The sequence below is a fragment of the Suncus etruscus genome, chromosome 10, assembly GCF_024139225.1.
Source record: "Suncus etruscus isolate mSunEtr1 chromosome 10, mSunEtr1.pri.cur, whole genome shotgun sequence".
NCBI classification, from domain to species: Eukaryota; Metazoa; Chordata; class Mammalia; order Eulipotyphla; family Soricidae; genus Suncus; species Suncus etruscus.
In genome coordinates this window covers 80433867-80451347 of record NC_064857.1, presented here as the reverse complement: position 1 = coordinate 80451347, position 17481 = coordinate 80433867, and the positions used below count along the sequence as shown (strand labels likewise).

The following is a 17481-nucleotide window of genomic DNA, read 5'->3' as shown; positions in this document are numbered from 1 at the left end:
ATGCAAAAATTTTCTTTTTTAAAACAATATTCTAGAGGGGCTGGAGAGAAAGCATGGAGGTGGAGAGAAAGCATGGAGGTAGGGTGTTTGTCTTCCATGCAGAAGGACGGTGGTTCAAATCCCGGCATCCCATATGGTCCCCTGAGTCTGCCTGGAGCGATTTCTGATCGTAGAGCCAGGAGTAACCCCTGAGCGCTACTGGGTGTGACTTAAAAACAAATAACAACAACAAAAAAAACAAACAAAAAATATTCTAGAAAAGCAGAACACTTTTTTGTTTTCAGAAGTAGACATTGTGGTTTTGTAATATTGTATTATTTTTTATTTGTTCGTTTGTTTTTGCGTCACACCTGGCAGTGCTCAGAACCTACTTCTAGATCTGTGCTCAGGGGTCACTCCTAGTGGTATCTAGGGAACCATATGTGGTGCCAGGGATCAAACCAGGCAAGCAAGGCAAGCATTCAGCCCTAGGTACATCAATATTAAAGTCTCTGATAGTTCTTCCATGAGTCAACATTTGGTTGGGTCTTGACAAAGTATAAATTTTTTTCTTATGTTTCAATCAACTTTTGGATGACTTCTGGGCCATCATGTGCTGAACCATAAAGTCGGAGGAAAAAGAGAGACATATGCCTTCTTTGGTCAGGCCATTAAAGCAAATCCTGAAGGAGAGCTGGATCTGAGCTTTGCTGTGGGGCTCCACTTTCTGTCTCCTATTGTGGCCAGGCAGCTGTGTCAGTGAGAGCACCAAGCTTACATCCACGTTCCTGAGCCATTCCCTGCGGGAGCTTGTAGCTGCTCAGGACTCCGTACTTGCTAGGCTGGTAGGAGGAGGCAGTGTATTCTGCTGACCTCAGTCCTGGGTCTTAGGTTGGACCCGAATGCCACGACTTCGGTATTTTCTTACTCTTCCCCACAGCTACCAAACCTGGCCAAGCCTCTGTGGTAAGTGCTGTGGTAGTCCATCTCTCAGGGTTCCTTTAGGGACCCTGGGGCTAGACCAGTTTCCTGCTTCAGAAAGCCAGTCTTTCTGCTGTCCTTCACCAGTGACAGTGTGGGGATCCATCTACTTATACCTTTTATGGCTTCTGGTCCTGTTGCTACCCTTTTGGATTAATACCCTGTAAGCGTCAGCAGGAAAGTCTGTAAATATGCGCCAGCTCCCTGGGGTCTGGGTCTGTAGAGGGGTCTGGAGTGTCCATGTTCACACTCAGTCTTTACTCATTTGTTCCAGCTACCCCTGATTTCCTTGAACTCATGGAGGTCACCCCCTCCTGCGTCCTAGACAAGGCCACCAAGGCTATTTCTGCTGGGGCCAGACTACTTACATCCCTACTGTCTGAGGGTTCAAATGAAGTTTGGGTTGGATATTGATCATTTTATCTTTGGGAAGGGAATTGTGGGATAAGTTTTCCAGTTTACTCTATTGTAAGCAGAAGTGGAATATTTTAGGAAATAGCTTTTATATACAGTAATATTTACATTTATTTGGTTTAACTGCATGGCTTGATGAGTTTTTATGAACTGCACACTCTACCTACTCCAATAATATCCCAAAATCTCCTGAAATGCTCACTTAGGCTCATCACTGCCACAATCTCCCTCAGGCTCCCCCAGATCTCACCATACCTCCTCCCACCCCTATGTTCTCCCTGACTTGAACACAGTATCTGCAGGGCTTGCCTTCAAACTCAGATCCTGGCTTGTGGCTCTAATGCACCTTCTTGACAAGGTCCCCCTGCTGCCCTCTCTAAACTTGCAATGTCCCACTTCCTTTTCTTTTATATGGCATGTGTGTGTGGCTTAAACAACCAGGTAGATATCACCAATAACTGATATAAGCAGAGGAAAAATTTGAGTCATGTTTTGTTTGATTGGGGTGGGGGAGGGAATGAAGAATTCTGGTTTAATTTTGTTCAACTTTTGTGGGATTGTCATACAAGCATTTTAATGTCCCTGTTTGGAGCATGGTTCTACAATTGCACAAAATTTAGTGTGAATGTTACACTGTCCGGGAAGAAGGGTGATTGGGATTTCTCCTATACTCAGAACCAACAGTGCTCACAGAAGTTGACTGCTATTGCTGGGTTCAGCCATGATACCCTTACACTCACTTCTCTTTTGGGGTGGCAATTTCATTCAGTCCTGTGGCTTCAAGTAACCAAGTCCTACCAACTGATGGGTGAGGGTGGGTGGGAGTGATGAGGGGAAACCAAGACTCTCAGAACACCCTGTCTGAGACCTTCTGTACAAGCTAAAAGACAACCCCAAAGGTGCCTCTCTTGGCTCTGTGTGGCCTAAGAAAGCCCACCTGTTCTTCTGTGTCAGCTCCAGGGAATAGTAGCTTCCATCTCCTCTAACCATACCTTGAGGTTAATGCTATGAAAGAAGAAAGAGCAAAGCCTGCTTGAAGCCAACATTTTAGGGGCAGTTAGGGAAAGGGAAGCTAAAGTGCTGAAAGAAGCAAAAAGTAGATAAGTTATTTACATTGTGGTACTCTTTTTCAAAATTGCAAACGGGCTGAAAGTGTTTCAGGGATGAATTTCCAGGGAGTCTAGCACTACTTTTGATGGCAGTATCCACAAAATGTCGAAAAACTTCAGTGGTGGAAGATGAATAGTGAACATGTGGGGTTTATGATAAAACTGGGACTCAAGGCCTGGTTGAGTAGCTTATAAACAAAATGGTTCTGGACTCACCATGCCACTGGGGCTTCCTCCTGCCAAGTGCTTCCTCCGTGCATTGACCCTTTTAATGATCTCCCTTGATCCCTTCTTTCAAGAGATGCTATATTTGCCATCGACTCTGCTACACTTGTTTATTGGATACACATAGTTTTTTATTTTTGTTTGGGTTTTTTTTTGGAGGGGGTTACACCCGATGACACTTGGGGCTACTCTTGGCTCTGCTCTCAGAAACTGCCCCTGGCTGGCTTGGGGACCATCTGGGATACCAGAAATTAAACCGGGTCCATCCTGGGTTGGCCACATGCAAGGCAAATACCCTACCTCTATGCTATCACTCTGACTCCACACATAGATTTTAAAGAATAGAGGTGGTATGTACTCTGTACATATTTGCCTTCTGCTGTTTTTAACAGTTACACCATCAACATTTATGTGTGTATGTTGTTTCATTTTGTCTGTTTCAGTGGTTCTTGAAACCGAGTTAAAAGTTGTTATAGGGAATAATGGTTCACATGTGCAATGAACTAGGCTTGACCCCCAGACTTAAGTGCATGACAGCTATGGAGATAACCTTTGCCTTGCATTCAACCAACCAGGGTTTCATCCCCAAAATTCTATATGATCCCCAGAATCCCACCAGGAGTGATCCCTGAGAACAGAGCCAGAAGTAATCCTGAGCACTACTAGGTGCGGGGCCCTGCATCCCCAAATTAAAAAAAAATTTTTTTCAGTGTTATTTTTATTTTATCTTTTCAACATTAACAGGTCTGGGCATTTTCCATAATTATTTACTTCCTAGTCTTTGTAAATTATGATTTCCTACGTTATCACTTTTTTTTAATCAGTATTTTCCAGCCCATTTTGGTTTTGAGACTATTTCTTTGGTTACCTGGCTTTTAGTGCCAGCTACAGAAGTGATCAGGAGCCACTCCAGCCTTTGTTAGATGGAGATGCTCAGGGGATGAGCACTATTTATAGTGGGAAGACACCCCAGCACTGCCCAAAGGGGCAGATTTTAAGGCTGGCATGGCCTTGGCAGGGAACCAGCCTATGATCTTGTTCCGTGTCTGTAGGGAGCTGGGTAGGCAATTGTGCCTCTCTCATGTGTCATTTGAGGACCCAAAGACTAGCCTTGAGACTGGTGAGGATTCCCAGGCAAGCAAAATAGCTGGGCGGGGGAGGCTCTGTGGCTGGCTGACTCGCTCTTTTTCCTGTCCTTTCATCCTTTTAAATTAATCTGATGCCAAGTGGGGCCTATTGTAGTCTTGAGTCTCTTGATGTCTAATTGGGTCTAAGGATATAACATTAGAATGGCCATAGCAATGCTGAAATAATATTTTCTTATATTGCTTATAAGTATATCACTTTTAAGTTCAGAATGGGCAATACTCCTGGTTTTCTAGCCAGATTGTTGAATTACAGAACTATGAAGTATGTTCTTTTTTTCCATCTGCGTTTTTATATATCCTGTATCATTTTAGTTTGCTCCTAGCAAACTTCTGTCTTTTCTATTGGAACGTTTAAATACCTTTCTCTGATTTCCAGTCTTTCTTTGTATAAGGATAATTGCTTTAACTAGGCATGGTACATATCAGGCTATCTAGACTGGAGCCTTATTGGGGAAAACATTTTTTGTTTAATTCCCAATATCTGTCTTCATGGTAGCCAATATTTTCTGTTTCTGACAGACTAACCCAGAATTTCTTTTTTCTGATGTTCAAGCTATAATAGGTGATTAATCATCATATTATAACACATCATTTGTATCATTGCTTTTAAATGATTATTTAAACCACATCAAAAATCACTTGTTCCTTCTCTATATTTATCATCATTGTTCCCTATTTTCTAAGCATTTATGGTCTTGTTTCATCTTATTAAAATAAAAACCCCATGCAGATCTGTTTAGAGGCATGTGGAGGGTTCTGTATATCTGACAAGGACACCCAAAACCCTAAGAGACCAGAGAAAATTTTAAAAAGAACCATGTTGGGGGCCATAAACCATTTTGGTGGTACAAGTGATAGGGCATTTGTCTTGCACATGCTGACCTAGGATGGACCTCGTTTGATTTCCTGGAGTCCCATATGGAGCGGTTTCTGAGTGCATAGCCAGGAGTAACCCCTGAGTGTCACTGTGTGGACCAAAACAAACAAAAAGAAACCATTTTCAGAGAAGGAAAGTTCTAGCTCTGGCTGGTCTGGTCTTGATACTTGCTTCATCAGCTGATCAAAGGAAGGAGGTGACTCTCCTGATACCAAAATCACTGCCCAGACTCCCAGGAACTAGATCCTGTGGAGCAGTAGCCACCTGCTGTCTGTTGTGAACAGCCCCAGATCAGGGGACTCCCATGTGAAACTCAAGACATGGACAGTGGTGGCTGCAGCCTGACAGTATCAGAGCCAAGTCAACTTATTTTTTACCCAGCAGCATATGGTCTCCAGAGCATTGGTGGGGTCAATCCCCAAGCAGGGACCTGGGAAAAGCCTCTGATCCCTGAGTGTGACCTCAAAATCCAAATAATATATTGAAAAGAAAAAGAGAAAGGAAGAAGAAAGAAAGAAAGAAAGAAAGAAAGAAAGAAAGAAAGAAAGAAAGAAAGAAAGAAAGAAAGAAAGAAAGAAAGAAAGAAAGAAAGAAAGAAAGAAAGAAAGCAAGCAAGCAGAGGCTGTTTGTAGTTTTGTTTGTTTGTTTGTTTGTTTGTCCTGGCTCGCTAAGGGAAGTATATGAGATATCAGGGATGGAACATAGGCCAGCTGCGTGCAAGGCAAGCACCTTACTCGCTGTATTATGGCTCCGGACCTTTGACTATAGTTTTTAATCCAGGTTTAATACTTAAAAGTGCTTTAATACTGGGGTCAGAGCAGAACGCAGCGGAAAGGCATTTGCCTTGCATGCGGCTGACCCAGGATGGACCTCAGTTTGATCACTGGTGTCCCTTATGGTCTCCCAAGCCAGGAGCGATTTCTGAGCACATAGCCAGGAGTAATCCCTGAGCGTCACTGGGTGTGGCCCCCCCAAAAAAAGTGCTTTAATATTTAGAAGTGCCCTATATCTGCTTTAATATTTAAAAAGAACCATACAAGGGCTGGAGAGATAGCACAGCAGTAAGGCATTTGCCTTGCATGTAGGACAGTGGTTCGAATCCTGGCATCCCTTAGGTCCCCTGATCCTGCCGGGGGCAATTCCTGAGCTTAGAGCCAGGAGTAGCCCCTGAACAATGCTGGGTGTGACCCAAAAAACAAAAAACAAAACAAAACAAAACCATATGGGGGCCAGAGCAATAGCACAGCAGTAGGGCATTTGTCCAACCCCAGACGGACCCCCAGGACCCCGGTTCAATCCTCGGCATCCCATATGGTTCCCGAGCCTGCCAGGAATGATTTCTGAGCACAGAGCCAAGAGTAACATCTGAGTGTCATGGGTGTGACCCAAACCTGCCCCCCTCCCCCAAAAAAGAACCATACGATCTCCCATTAGACTTACCAGATCAATATTTTGCATGATGTCCTGAAATGAAGGGTGGGTTCGAAATTGTTCAAAGAGATCGCGCTTGTAGAGCAGTGCATACACCAAGTTGGGGTTATGGTGAAGAGAGTTTGTGAGGCAGGAGTTGATAATCTCTAACATCATGCGAATTACTTCCTCGATGACATTCAGGTCTTGAGCCTAACAAAAAGAGAAAACGCCCAGACAGTTAAGTGTTTTGCTCCTGTACACACAATTAGAATGAAAACAGGGGCATGAACCATAACATCACTGCAAAAACCAGGAGACTGCACACCTCATGGCTATTTCTGGAAAGCATCTTTAGAAATAGATTACTAAAGGATTTGGGTTAAAATCTTCTAAACATTGTATGGTCATAATTAGGAACTTAAAAAAATCAAGCATTGTCTCACCACATAAATCTAGAGCTCAGCAACCCCTCCTCGTCCCCCCAGGATTCTTTTTTTTTTTTTTCTTGTTTTTGGGCCACATCCGGCGTTGCTCAGGGGTTACTCCTGGCTGTCTGCTCAGAAATAGCTCCTGGCAGGCACGGGGGACCATATGGGACACCGGGATTCGAACCAACCACCTTTGGTCCTTTGGTCCTGGATCGGCCGCTTATCTCTCTGCCCCCCCCCCATTCTTATCTGTATTCTCATTATGGTATCACTTTAAGGCATTAGATTTTACACAGTGTTAAGGGGGTGGTAAAGTCTGACCAATTTCATGAAAAGTGCCTAATTCAGAATATGATCTCACTTCTTTACACTGTAGAGAATGCTTTCAAGTCTCTAAGCTTTATATTTACAGATAAATGCCCTGCTGTTTTGTCTCTTTTTCTTCAGAGTCAACAGTCTTGAACATGAAATAGTTACAAGACAGCAAAACTCAAAGTAAACAATCAGCAGTTCTCTTGAAGAAAAGAATAATGAAAAGAACAACAATACAGACCAACACAATAGCCCATCTTTCTCTTGAGTTTCCTAAATTATATTTGAAAGCTGACACAAAAATTATAACATTGTCTGATGTGGTCCTGAAAGGAATATCTAAGACATTTCTTTTATAAACCAGGGAGGGAAAGATATTTAAATGGGGAATCTCACTTCAATAGGTAAAATGTCAACATCACTAGACTGGGCCCAGCTTTGTGTGCGTAATGACCAGAGAAAATTCACACAAAGAGATCTACTTACAAACACATGCACACATCAATATGGAGTTCTAAAAAACGTTCATGTATCCACAAGATAGGCATAAAAAAACAAGACAAGCATGAAAAACAGGGAACAAACAGGAAGTAAAACAGCAGGCTCAGGCTCTAGCAAATCAATACTTAGCATTAATTGCAGATAAGCTAAAATTCAACTATTAAGAGTCAAAGACTGACTGGGTTTAAAAAAAAACAACACAGGTACATGGTTACGTATTTAAAAACTTAGATGTGACTCACTTCAAATGGCTAGAATGATAGCATAAGGATAAGGATAAAGCATAAGGATACCAAGATGATATATTCTGCAAATAATAAGAAACATCAGAAACCAGAAAGAACAAAAAATGTACTATTTGGCCCCTTCTGAATAAAGTTTACATTTTCAGATTAACAGATAAAAGGTATGCTTAAGTCCATTCAAGTTACTCCACCTATGTTGTTTTAAGTACTAGCATTCAATCAACAACTGCCCTAAAAATATTCTATGTTTGGGGCCGGGCGGTGGCGCTGGAGGTAAGGTGCCTGCGCTAGCCTAGGACGGTTCGATCCCCCGGCGTCCCATATGGTCCCCCAAGAAGCCAGGAGCAACTTCTGAGTGCATAGCCAGGAGTAACCCCTGAGCATCACAGGGTGTGGCCCAAAAACCAAAAAAAAAAAAAAAAAAAAAAAATTCTATGTTTAAGAAACAGGATAATCAAGCAAATCATACTAAGATGCAAAAAATACTGAAAATAGCAAACAGGGAATTTCTGTGATTTTTGTTTGTTTGTTTTTGGGTCACACCCGGTGGGCTCAGGGGTTACTCCTGGCTCTGTGCTCAAACATTGTTCCTGGCAGGCTCAGGCCCTGTAGGGGATGCTGGAATTCAAGCCACCATTGGTCCTGGTCGGTCGCTTGCAAGGCAAACACCCTACCGCTGGTGTTATCTCTCAGGCCCCACAAACAGGGAATTTAAAATGACTTTGATTATGATCCTCAAGATCTAAAAGGATCTCTTCATGTTGGAATAAAGGTATTTCAGCAATCTTGAAAACTTAAAAATGACATATAAAAATGCTAGAATTAAACAATAACAATTAAAAAGTTATGAGCATTCCCTCTATAATGTCCCCAACAGTTACTGTGCCTATGCAGGTGGAAAAAAAAACCACAAAATAATCCTTTTATCCACTTTTATATTTATTTATTGATTGATTTTTTTTGACTTCTTTATTTTGGTATAAATATTGAAGTTGATGTCTCCAATTTTATTTTATTTTATCTTTCTCTCTTTTTGCACTTCGGAATGGTTTGATTTCAGGACCGAGACTACTGTGTGGTGCTTGTCTTTATTGCTGTAGTGCTCACTAAATATTTTATTTGATATTTCTTTCTGTATTGTTGCAGTGTTTCAATAACCTTTTCCCTGTCCTCTCTCAAACTGAGGTTAAAAGCCTCTAGAAGGACTTCGTGCATTTTCAGCTTATTTGATTTTTTACCCCATTCTTTTTTTTTTTTTTTTTTTTCAGGAAGTATCAGCTTTATTCATGCCCTATCCACCACATGTGTGGTCAATCTTAACCATTTATGCATACTATCCTTAGCTTGCCCTGCGTCTTAGCTTTTCCAGCCATGTCTCCTCCTGCTACCTCTCCGTGCTGGCAAAGTCCTTTTTACCCCATTCTATCGCTTTTCTTTCCTTCAAACAAACCCACATAACTCGAACTATCTAGCTCCGCCTCTCAAATAGAGGGGGAAACAAGGGAGGGTACCAGGACCAAACAGATATATGATCACTAGTAGTAAGCTAGACACAGAGGAAACCACTTACTCTAGCAGCCCGGGGGGGGGGGGGTGATGGGGGGAATATGGGTTGCAGGAAGGGAATGGGGGTGGATGGAGGACAAATTTGATGACGGGAATTCCCCTGATTCAATGATAATATATACCTAAAATACTATTGTGAAAGATATATAAAGCCAATATGGTCAAAATAAAAATAAAAAAAAAAGTTATGAGCAATAAGGCCTACAAAACCCTGACAGGTAAGAAGAATCTTCAAGATTATTAGTGTTTAATCTTAGAACATTTTCTCAAAAAGAGCAAAAGCATCGTGCATCAGACCTAAGAAATTCAGAGAATACCCCTAATGTCTGTTCAACACAACCAATATATATATATATATAAAACCTGATAAAACAAAAACCCTGCATTCTTAGATACATTATGTTCAAAATAAAACCAACAAGAATATCTTGAAGGCTATCAGAATAAAAAAAAACCAACTGGAGGCCAGAGAGATAGCATGGAGGTAAGGCATTTGCTTTGCATGCAGGATGGTGATTCGAATCCTGGCATCCCATATGGTCCCTCAAGCCCGCCAGAAGCGATTTCTGAGCGTAGATCCAGGAGTGACCCCTGAGCATCGCTGGGTGTGACCCCAAAAAACAAACAAAACAAAACCCCACACTGATATAAAGACTACCTGTATTCAACATCTAAAAATAGGACTTGTAGTATACTGTACACTTCTCATGAAAAGTTACACAAGCCAATCCAAATGGAGTAGCATCATCAAAATATTGGGAAAAGACTGAATCAAGTGTGAATTCTATAACTAGCATAAAATGATGGTGAGAAGTGTTTATACTTAAGCATTTTTCCTTCAGATAAACTATGTTATGGACACAGAGCATTAAACTACTGCTTATCTTTAAAATATATATAATGGTGAAATGAAGTCTTTTCTAGAATAATAAAATCTGAGGGGCCTGGGGAGATAGCACAGCAGCGTTTGCCTTGCAAGTAGCCATCCAGGACCAAAGGTGGTTGGTTCGAATCCCGGTGTCCCATATGGTCCCCGGTGCCTGCCAGGAGCTATTTCTGAGCAGACAGCCAGGAGTAACCCCTGATCAACGGTGGGTGTGGCCCAAAAACCAAAAAAACCAAAACAAAACAAAACAAAAACTGAGATAATGTATTACACACTTATATATTAAACAGAACTATAGAATGACACTATAGTATATTGTAACAATTATTGAAAGAATGTAGATGTGTTTCATATTTTCATCTTTCTAGTGGCAAAGTACCAGATTATAACATATCTCACAACATTCACTTACTAATTCACTTACTACATTTGCCCAACTCAGTTCCAATGCCCTTGTTTTTGTGAAGAAGGCTGCAATAAACACCAGAAAATAAACATCTAAAAAAAATCTAGTGTTAATGCAGTTTCTTTATTTGGGGGAGGTGGGAAGGTTTTTAGGAAGGGGTTGCTTTCAGAAAAGGTTGTATACATGATGTTAAGAGAAGTTTCTAGACAGCTGTCTACGCCCACAAATTTAAACCAACTAGGGAGGAAACAGTTTGTCCTGCTTCCTCACCAACAGGCCCCAGTTTTTTGGTTCCTGCCCTGAAGAGTCATCATTTTTGCATACAGTTGTGTTGAGATTCCCCCAAATGATTAAGAACTAATCAATTCCTTAAAGGGATTCATATATTCAAACTGACTCTAGTTTCATCTTTTTAAAAAAATCATAATATACTGCTTTTCTCTATTTGGTGTTTTATCACAGTATCTGTTTTAGTAACAATTCATAGAGCTGAAATATTTTTGTTTGGTATCTGCCAGGTATATCCTTTTCCAGGCTTTAATTTTCAAACTTCCTGTGAAACTGAAAACACAGAGAAGTGAAAAGCAACGAACTGGCTAGATTTAATAATCTAAAATGTTAATCTGACAGTTTTACTTTTTTTTTTTTTTTTTTTGGTTTTTGGTTTTTGGGTCACACCTGGCAGCACTCAGGGGCTCCTCCTGGCTCTATGCTCAAAAATCGCCCCTGGCAGGCACAGGGGACCATATGGGATGCTGGGATTTGAACCACCGACCTTCTGCATGAAAGGCAAACGCCTTACCTCTATTCTATCTCTCTGGCCCCACAGTTTCACATTTTAAGTGAGTTGAATTCACTTACATATACTGCTGCTACTGATGGAACTGCGTTTATTCCTACCAGCCAGTTCTGTGACTTCTCTGCAAGTTTCCAGTGACTGTCAAACTAACAACACCACAGCGCAGCAGCTCAGAATAGCAATCACCACCCGCTCTGCTGGCAGCGTGGGCCACGCTGGGCAGACTGGCTCATCTTTGTTTTACCTGTGACCACACAAGGCTTGCTGGATGAAATAACTGCTCAGAGGATAGGTCACATGATTGGCTAAGAGTTGGGAGTGAAGTGTGGCTGAGGATCAGGGTCTTGGGTGCATTTGTACCTGGTCTCCTTTGGGTTGCCTGGGTTTCCTCTGCCTCACTAAAGAATTTAACAGTAAATTTTACTGAGTGTCCTAACTACCAGGCGTCGCTACTCATAGAGCAGCACTCCACTGGCTGATGAGCAGAAAAGGAAACAGTGTGATGTTACTTAAAAATAAAATGGGGTTGGAGCTATACCACTCCTAGGGATATACCCTAGGAACACAAAAATGCAATACAAAAATCCCTTCCTCACACCTATATTCATTGCAGCACTTTTTACAATAGCTAAAATCTGGAAACAACCAAGATGCCCTTCAACAGATGAATGGCTAGAGAAACTGTGGTACATATCAATGGAATATTATGTGGCTATCAGGAGAGATAAAGGCATGAAGTTTTCCTATATATAGATGGAAATGGAAACTGTTATGCAGAATGAAATAAGCCAGAGGGAGAGTCACACACAGAATAGTCACACTCATCTATGGGTTTTAAGAAAAAGAAAAAACATTAATGTAATAATGCCCAGAGATGGGGACTGGAAGGACCGGCTCACAATATGAAGCTCACCTCAAGGAGGGGTGAGTGCAGTTAAAGAAATAACTACACTAACAACTATCATGACAATGTTTATGGGTGAGAGAAGTAGAATGCCTGTCTCAAATACAGGCAGGGAGTGGGGGAGGAGGACAATGGGGGGCATTGGTGGTGGGAATATTGTACTGGTGAAGGGGGGATTTTTTTATGACTGAAACCCAACTACAATCACATATGTAATCACAGTATTTGAATAAAGATTGTGTGTATGTGTGTGTGTGTGTGTGTGTGTGTGTGTGTGTGTGATATCTGGCAGCACTCAGGGGTCACTCCTGGCTCTATGCTCAGAAATTGTTCCTGGCAGGCTCGGGGGACCTCGGGGGACCATTGAACCACCATCCTTCTGCAGGCAAGGCAAATACCCTACCTCCACGCTATCTCTCTGGCCCCGAGATATTTTTTTAATAAAGATATTATTAAAAAATAAAATAAGGGGCCGAGAGAAAGCACAATGGTAGGGTGTTTGACTTGCAAGCGGCCGACCCAAGACCAACAGTGGTTTGACTCCAGCATTCCATATGGTTCCCCCATGCCTGCCAGGAACGATTTCTGAGCAGAGAGCTAGAAGTAACCCGAGTGGCGCTGGGTGTGCCCAAAACTAAAAACTAAAACTAGAAAGAAAATGGGGTTGTGGGTAGGGCTGAAGCACAATGAGTGGGGTGTTTGCCTTGCACACAGACAACCCAGGTTTAATCCCTGGTCTCCCCATGTGGTCCCCTGAGTCTGCCAGAAGTGATTCCTGAGCACAGTTGGGAGTAACTCCTGAGCATGGCCAAATGGGGGCTTACACCCAACTGTGCTTAAGGATCACTCTTAGTGGGACCATAGGGTGTGCCAGGGATTGACCCTGGGTGGGCAGAAGGCATGGCAAATGCCTTCCCCTCCGTGCTCTAGCCTCCGGTGCTGGCTTTCTTTGGAAGATACAATTGGCCACATTGTACTTTTCTTCATTTATCTATAGTTCATCTGCCTTCCCTCTCCAGTCTCTGTTGAGTCAAGGAAGATTTTGAGCCTCACCCTGCTGTTACCTCTCTGCTGGTTTATAGACAGTTTTTCTATTCTCAGCATCTCCCTTCTCTATGTGCCCCAAAGATTTAACATCTTATATTCAACTTAAAACAACAACAACAACATCCGCCTCAAAAGACCTGAGGAAATGAATGTGTTTCTATTCCTTCAGGAGTAGCAATCTCCTTGGTTTTTACTAGAGTTGCTTAGGTTTTTAATTTCATCTTCAGAAAACAAACAAAAAAAAAAAGAGCTGGATGCAAAGAGTTACGAGCAAACACACTTTACTATTCCCAACAGTCTGCTCCTTTACTGGACCAGTTGCCTTCTGTCAGAAGGAAGTTCCTCAGGAGCTCTCAGAAGTCTTTGCAGAAGAAAGGTGAAGTGTATAGCCACACATACACTAATAAGTATGTTTTGGCTTGGGGACCATACTGATTAGCATTTGTGGGAAGTATCCTGGCTTGTAGCTCAGGGGGCCATGCAGTATACCAGGGACCCAATCTGAGGGTCCTGTAATGCAAAACCTGCTCCAGCCCATGATGGAGTTCCCCAGTTCAGTGTCTTTGTCTTTTTTTGGGGGGGGGGGTTGGGCCACACCCAGCGGTGCTCAGGGGTTACTCCTGGCTGTCTGCTCAGAAATAGCTCCTGGCAGGCACGGGGGACCATATGGGACACCGGGATTCGAACCAACCACCTTTGGTCCTGGATCGGCTGCTTGCAAGGCAAACGCCGCTGTGCTATCTCTCCGGGCCCCAGAGTCTTTATCTTAAACTAAATTCTACCACAGTTAGGATTACAGGTATTTTGGGGATCAGAAACACTGTACACACAAGGGTAAAAGCACCTGCATTAAGGGTGGCTCACCATCGTCTAATCTCTGGCTCTGCATGGCCCCCTAAGTACTGAGTTGGGAATGACCTGTGGGCACTGATCTAGCCTTGGAGCAATACTAGGGAAAGCCAAACAAGAACCACCACCACCACCATCACCACAAATTTAGGTTCATTTCATCTGCACTTAAGAGATACTGGGGGCAGGAGAGATAGCCTGGAGGTAAGGCATTTGCCTTGCATGCAGAAGGTCAGTGGTTCGAATCCTGGCATCCCATATGATCCCCTGAGCCTGCCAGGAGTGATTTCTGAGCATAGAGCCAGGAGTAACCCCTGAGCACTGCTGGATGCAACCCAAAAACCGAAAAAAAAAAAAGAGAGAGAGAGAGAGAGATACTGGTTCGGGCCGGAGAAATAGCATGGAGATAGGGCGTTTGCCTTGCATGCAGAAGGCAGTGGTTCAAATCTCGGCATCCCATGTGGTCCCCTGAGTCTGCCAGGAGCGATTTCTGAGTGTAGAGCCAGGAGTAACCCCTGAGCACTGCTGAATGTGACCCAAAGAAAACCAAAAAAAAAAAAAAAGAGAGAGAGAGAGAGAGAGAGAGAGATACTGGTTCACCACTCAGAACTCACATTTTTTTGGGGGGGGGGCCACACCCGGTGGTACTGAAAGGGTTACTCCTGGCTCTGCACTCTGTAATCACTCCTGGAAGGCTCAAAGAACCTTGTGGGATGCCAGAAATCAAACCTGGGTTGGTCCTGGGTTGGCCACATACAAGACAAATACCCTACCCACTGTGCTATGTCTCTGGCCCTCAGAACCCACACCTGTACTCAAAACTTAAAGCAGGGCAGGGAGCACAGGGTGCAAAAGACCACAGGTCAGAGGAGGAGGTGGGTGTCGTGGGACAACTTGCCTTAAAAGAGGCAAATAAGGGGGCCTGAGAGATAGCACAGCGGTAAGGCATTTGCCTTAGACACAGAAGGACGGTGGTTCAAATCCCAGCATCCTATATAGTCCCCTGAGCCTGCCAGGAGCAATTTCTGAGCATAGAGCCAGTAATAACTCCTGAGCACTGCCAGGTGTGACCCAAAAACCAAAAAAAATAAAAAATAAAAAAAGAAAAGGCAAGTAGGGGCCGGACAGATACCATGGAGGTAAGGCATTTCCCTTGCATGCAGAAGGTTGGTTGTTCAAATCCCGGCATCCCATATGGTCCCCCGAGCCTGCCAGGAGTGATTTCTGAGCATAGAGCCAGGAGTAACCCCTGAGCACTGCTGGGTGTGACCCTCCTCCCGCCCCCAAAAGAGGCAAGTAAATACTGAAGCATCTTTGATTTAAACCAATGCAATTGTAATAAAAACATTTGGCCGGTGAGATAGCATGGAGGTAAGGTGTTTGCAGAACGTCATGCAAAAGGACGGTGGTTCGAATCCCGGCATCCCATATGGTCCTTTGAGCCTGCCAGGAGTGATTTCTGAGCATAGAGCTAGGAGTAACCCCTGAGCCCTGCTGGGTATGTCCCAAAAACAAACAAACAAACAAACAAAAGACATTTGTCATAGTAGAGACCTAGGAAAAAAAAACACATACCCCTTAAAATATATTTAAAAATAATGGTACGGGCCCGGAGAGATAGCACAGCGGTGTTTGCCTTGCAAGCAGCCGATCCAGGACCAAAGGTGGTTGGTTCGAATCCCGGTGTCCCATATGATCCCCCGTGCCTGCCAGGAGCTATTTCTGAGCAGACAGCCAGGAGTAACCCCTGAGCACCGCCGGGTGTGACCCAAAAAAAAAAACAATAAAAATAATGGTACTTAAAAACATGGAACCCCCCCAAAAATTCCATTTTATTCTGGCATCTACTTTTGCCACCCAAAAAGTGAGTTGGAAACACAACCACTGATTCTGATTCTTGGTAGATAAGTTCTATTTGGAGCCAGTACTGAGGACCAAACCTAGGGCATCAAAAGGAGGAATATATTCTACTGTGGAGACTTGTTTTGTGGCCACACTGAGTAGTGCTCAGGGCTACTAATAGTTCAGCCCAGAGGACACTCCCAGTTGTGCATGGCTCATCTATGACTATAATGTTCATGAGCAAGAGAGAGGGCATTAAGCTTCTCCTTGATGACTGACAACTTAGGGTCTTGTATACTACCCCCATGGAGGTCACATGGAGGAAAAGGAAGCAATTCAGGGTCAGAATCTCAGTCACTCAAGAGACACCCCAGCTGACAGGGTGACTTGGCTAAGTCCAGACATGAACTTTCTGCTGAATTTTATGCACATGTTAATATTGCATATAACCATTATGTATATGGATAGCCCTAATATACAAGAATTAAATTTCAAAAATTAAATATCTGCTGATCCCTTCTAACTCTGCTTTCAAGCATGCATTCATGATTTGTTTGTGATGTTTTTGGGGTTTTTTTTGTTTATTTTGGGGTCACACCCAGCAGCACTCATGGGTTACTCCTGGTTCTACGCTCAGAAATCGCTCCTTGAGGCAGTTTGGGGCAGGCTTGGGGGACCATATAGAATACTGGGATTTGAACCATCATCCTTCTGCATGCAAGGCAATGCCCTACCTCCATGCTATCTCTCCGGCTCCTGTTTGTGATGTTTTAAAGAAGAATTTTCTGAAATGAACAGGCTAACATCCCAATTTTCAAACAGGCACTGGGTCAGTATAACCTAAGATTCTTAAAATTTGTTTGGCTTACTGTATCCCTATTTCAAGGTGTGGGGGGGAAATCATATAGTTCCACTCTGGAATCGCCCTTCATTAATCAAATAGAGAGCAAGTGCCCTCCAACTGTAGCCACGGCTCCTACTACCACTTTGGAAAACACAGCCTTCCCCCATTTGTTCTATTCCTGTTCTATAAACTAGAACTCCACCAGCACATCAGTAAGTTCACTCCAAACTAGTCTGAATGAGCCACTGCACTGCACTGGGCATTTCACTTAAACTGCTTTGTGACATATTCTGTTGTGGTTCTAATATAATGCTTTCTAGGTTATTTTCAGTTGTAGCTTTAGAAGTTAAATGACAGGATCATGAAGTTTCTGGCATGACTCAAATTGAAAATATAATGCAGAAGTTATGGCAAAAGACATTTCATGCAATTTCACAGTGTGCTGGGCTGTCATACTAGGAACAGAGAAGTGCCTGGGGAAATTTCAATGGAAAACAACTGTTTCTACTTCTGAGAGTAGATACTGGCCCTTGTAAGAGGCTCTCAGGTGAAATCCACCCTCCTAGCTTGCTGCTGACCCACTCGCTGTGCACTTGAGTGCAGCCCAGCCTGCCAGCCATGGAACAGGCAGTTATGGTTCTTCCCACAGGATTTCCCAAGGGATAATTTCTTGAGAAATAAAAGGTTTCTCTCCCAAGGTTTAGTA

The 17481-nt window shown here is 43.0% G+C and overlaps 1 protein-coding gene across 2 annotated transcripts in view; it reads right to left on the bottom strand.

Annotated features, from left to right (window-relative positions):
• DYM (dymeclin) overlaps nucleotides 1-17481 on the bottom strand; it is a 340760-nt gene that overhangs the window by 69104 nt on the left and 254175 nt on the right. For both annotated transcript variants that reach the window (XM_049781531.1, XM_049781532.1), the window contains one exon: nucleotides 6174-6356. In XM_049781531.1, coding sequence (XP_049637488.1) covers nucleotides 6174-6356 — 183 coding nt within the window. The remainder of the gene's footprint in view (nucleotides 1-6173; nucleotides 6357-17481) is intronic.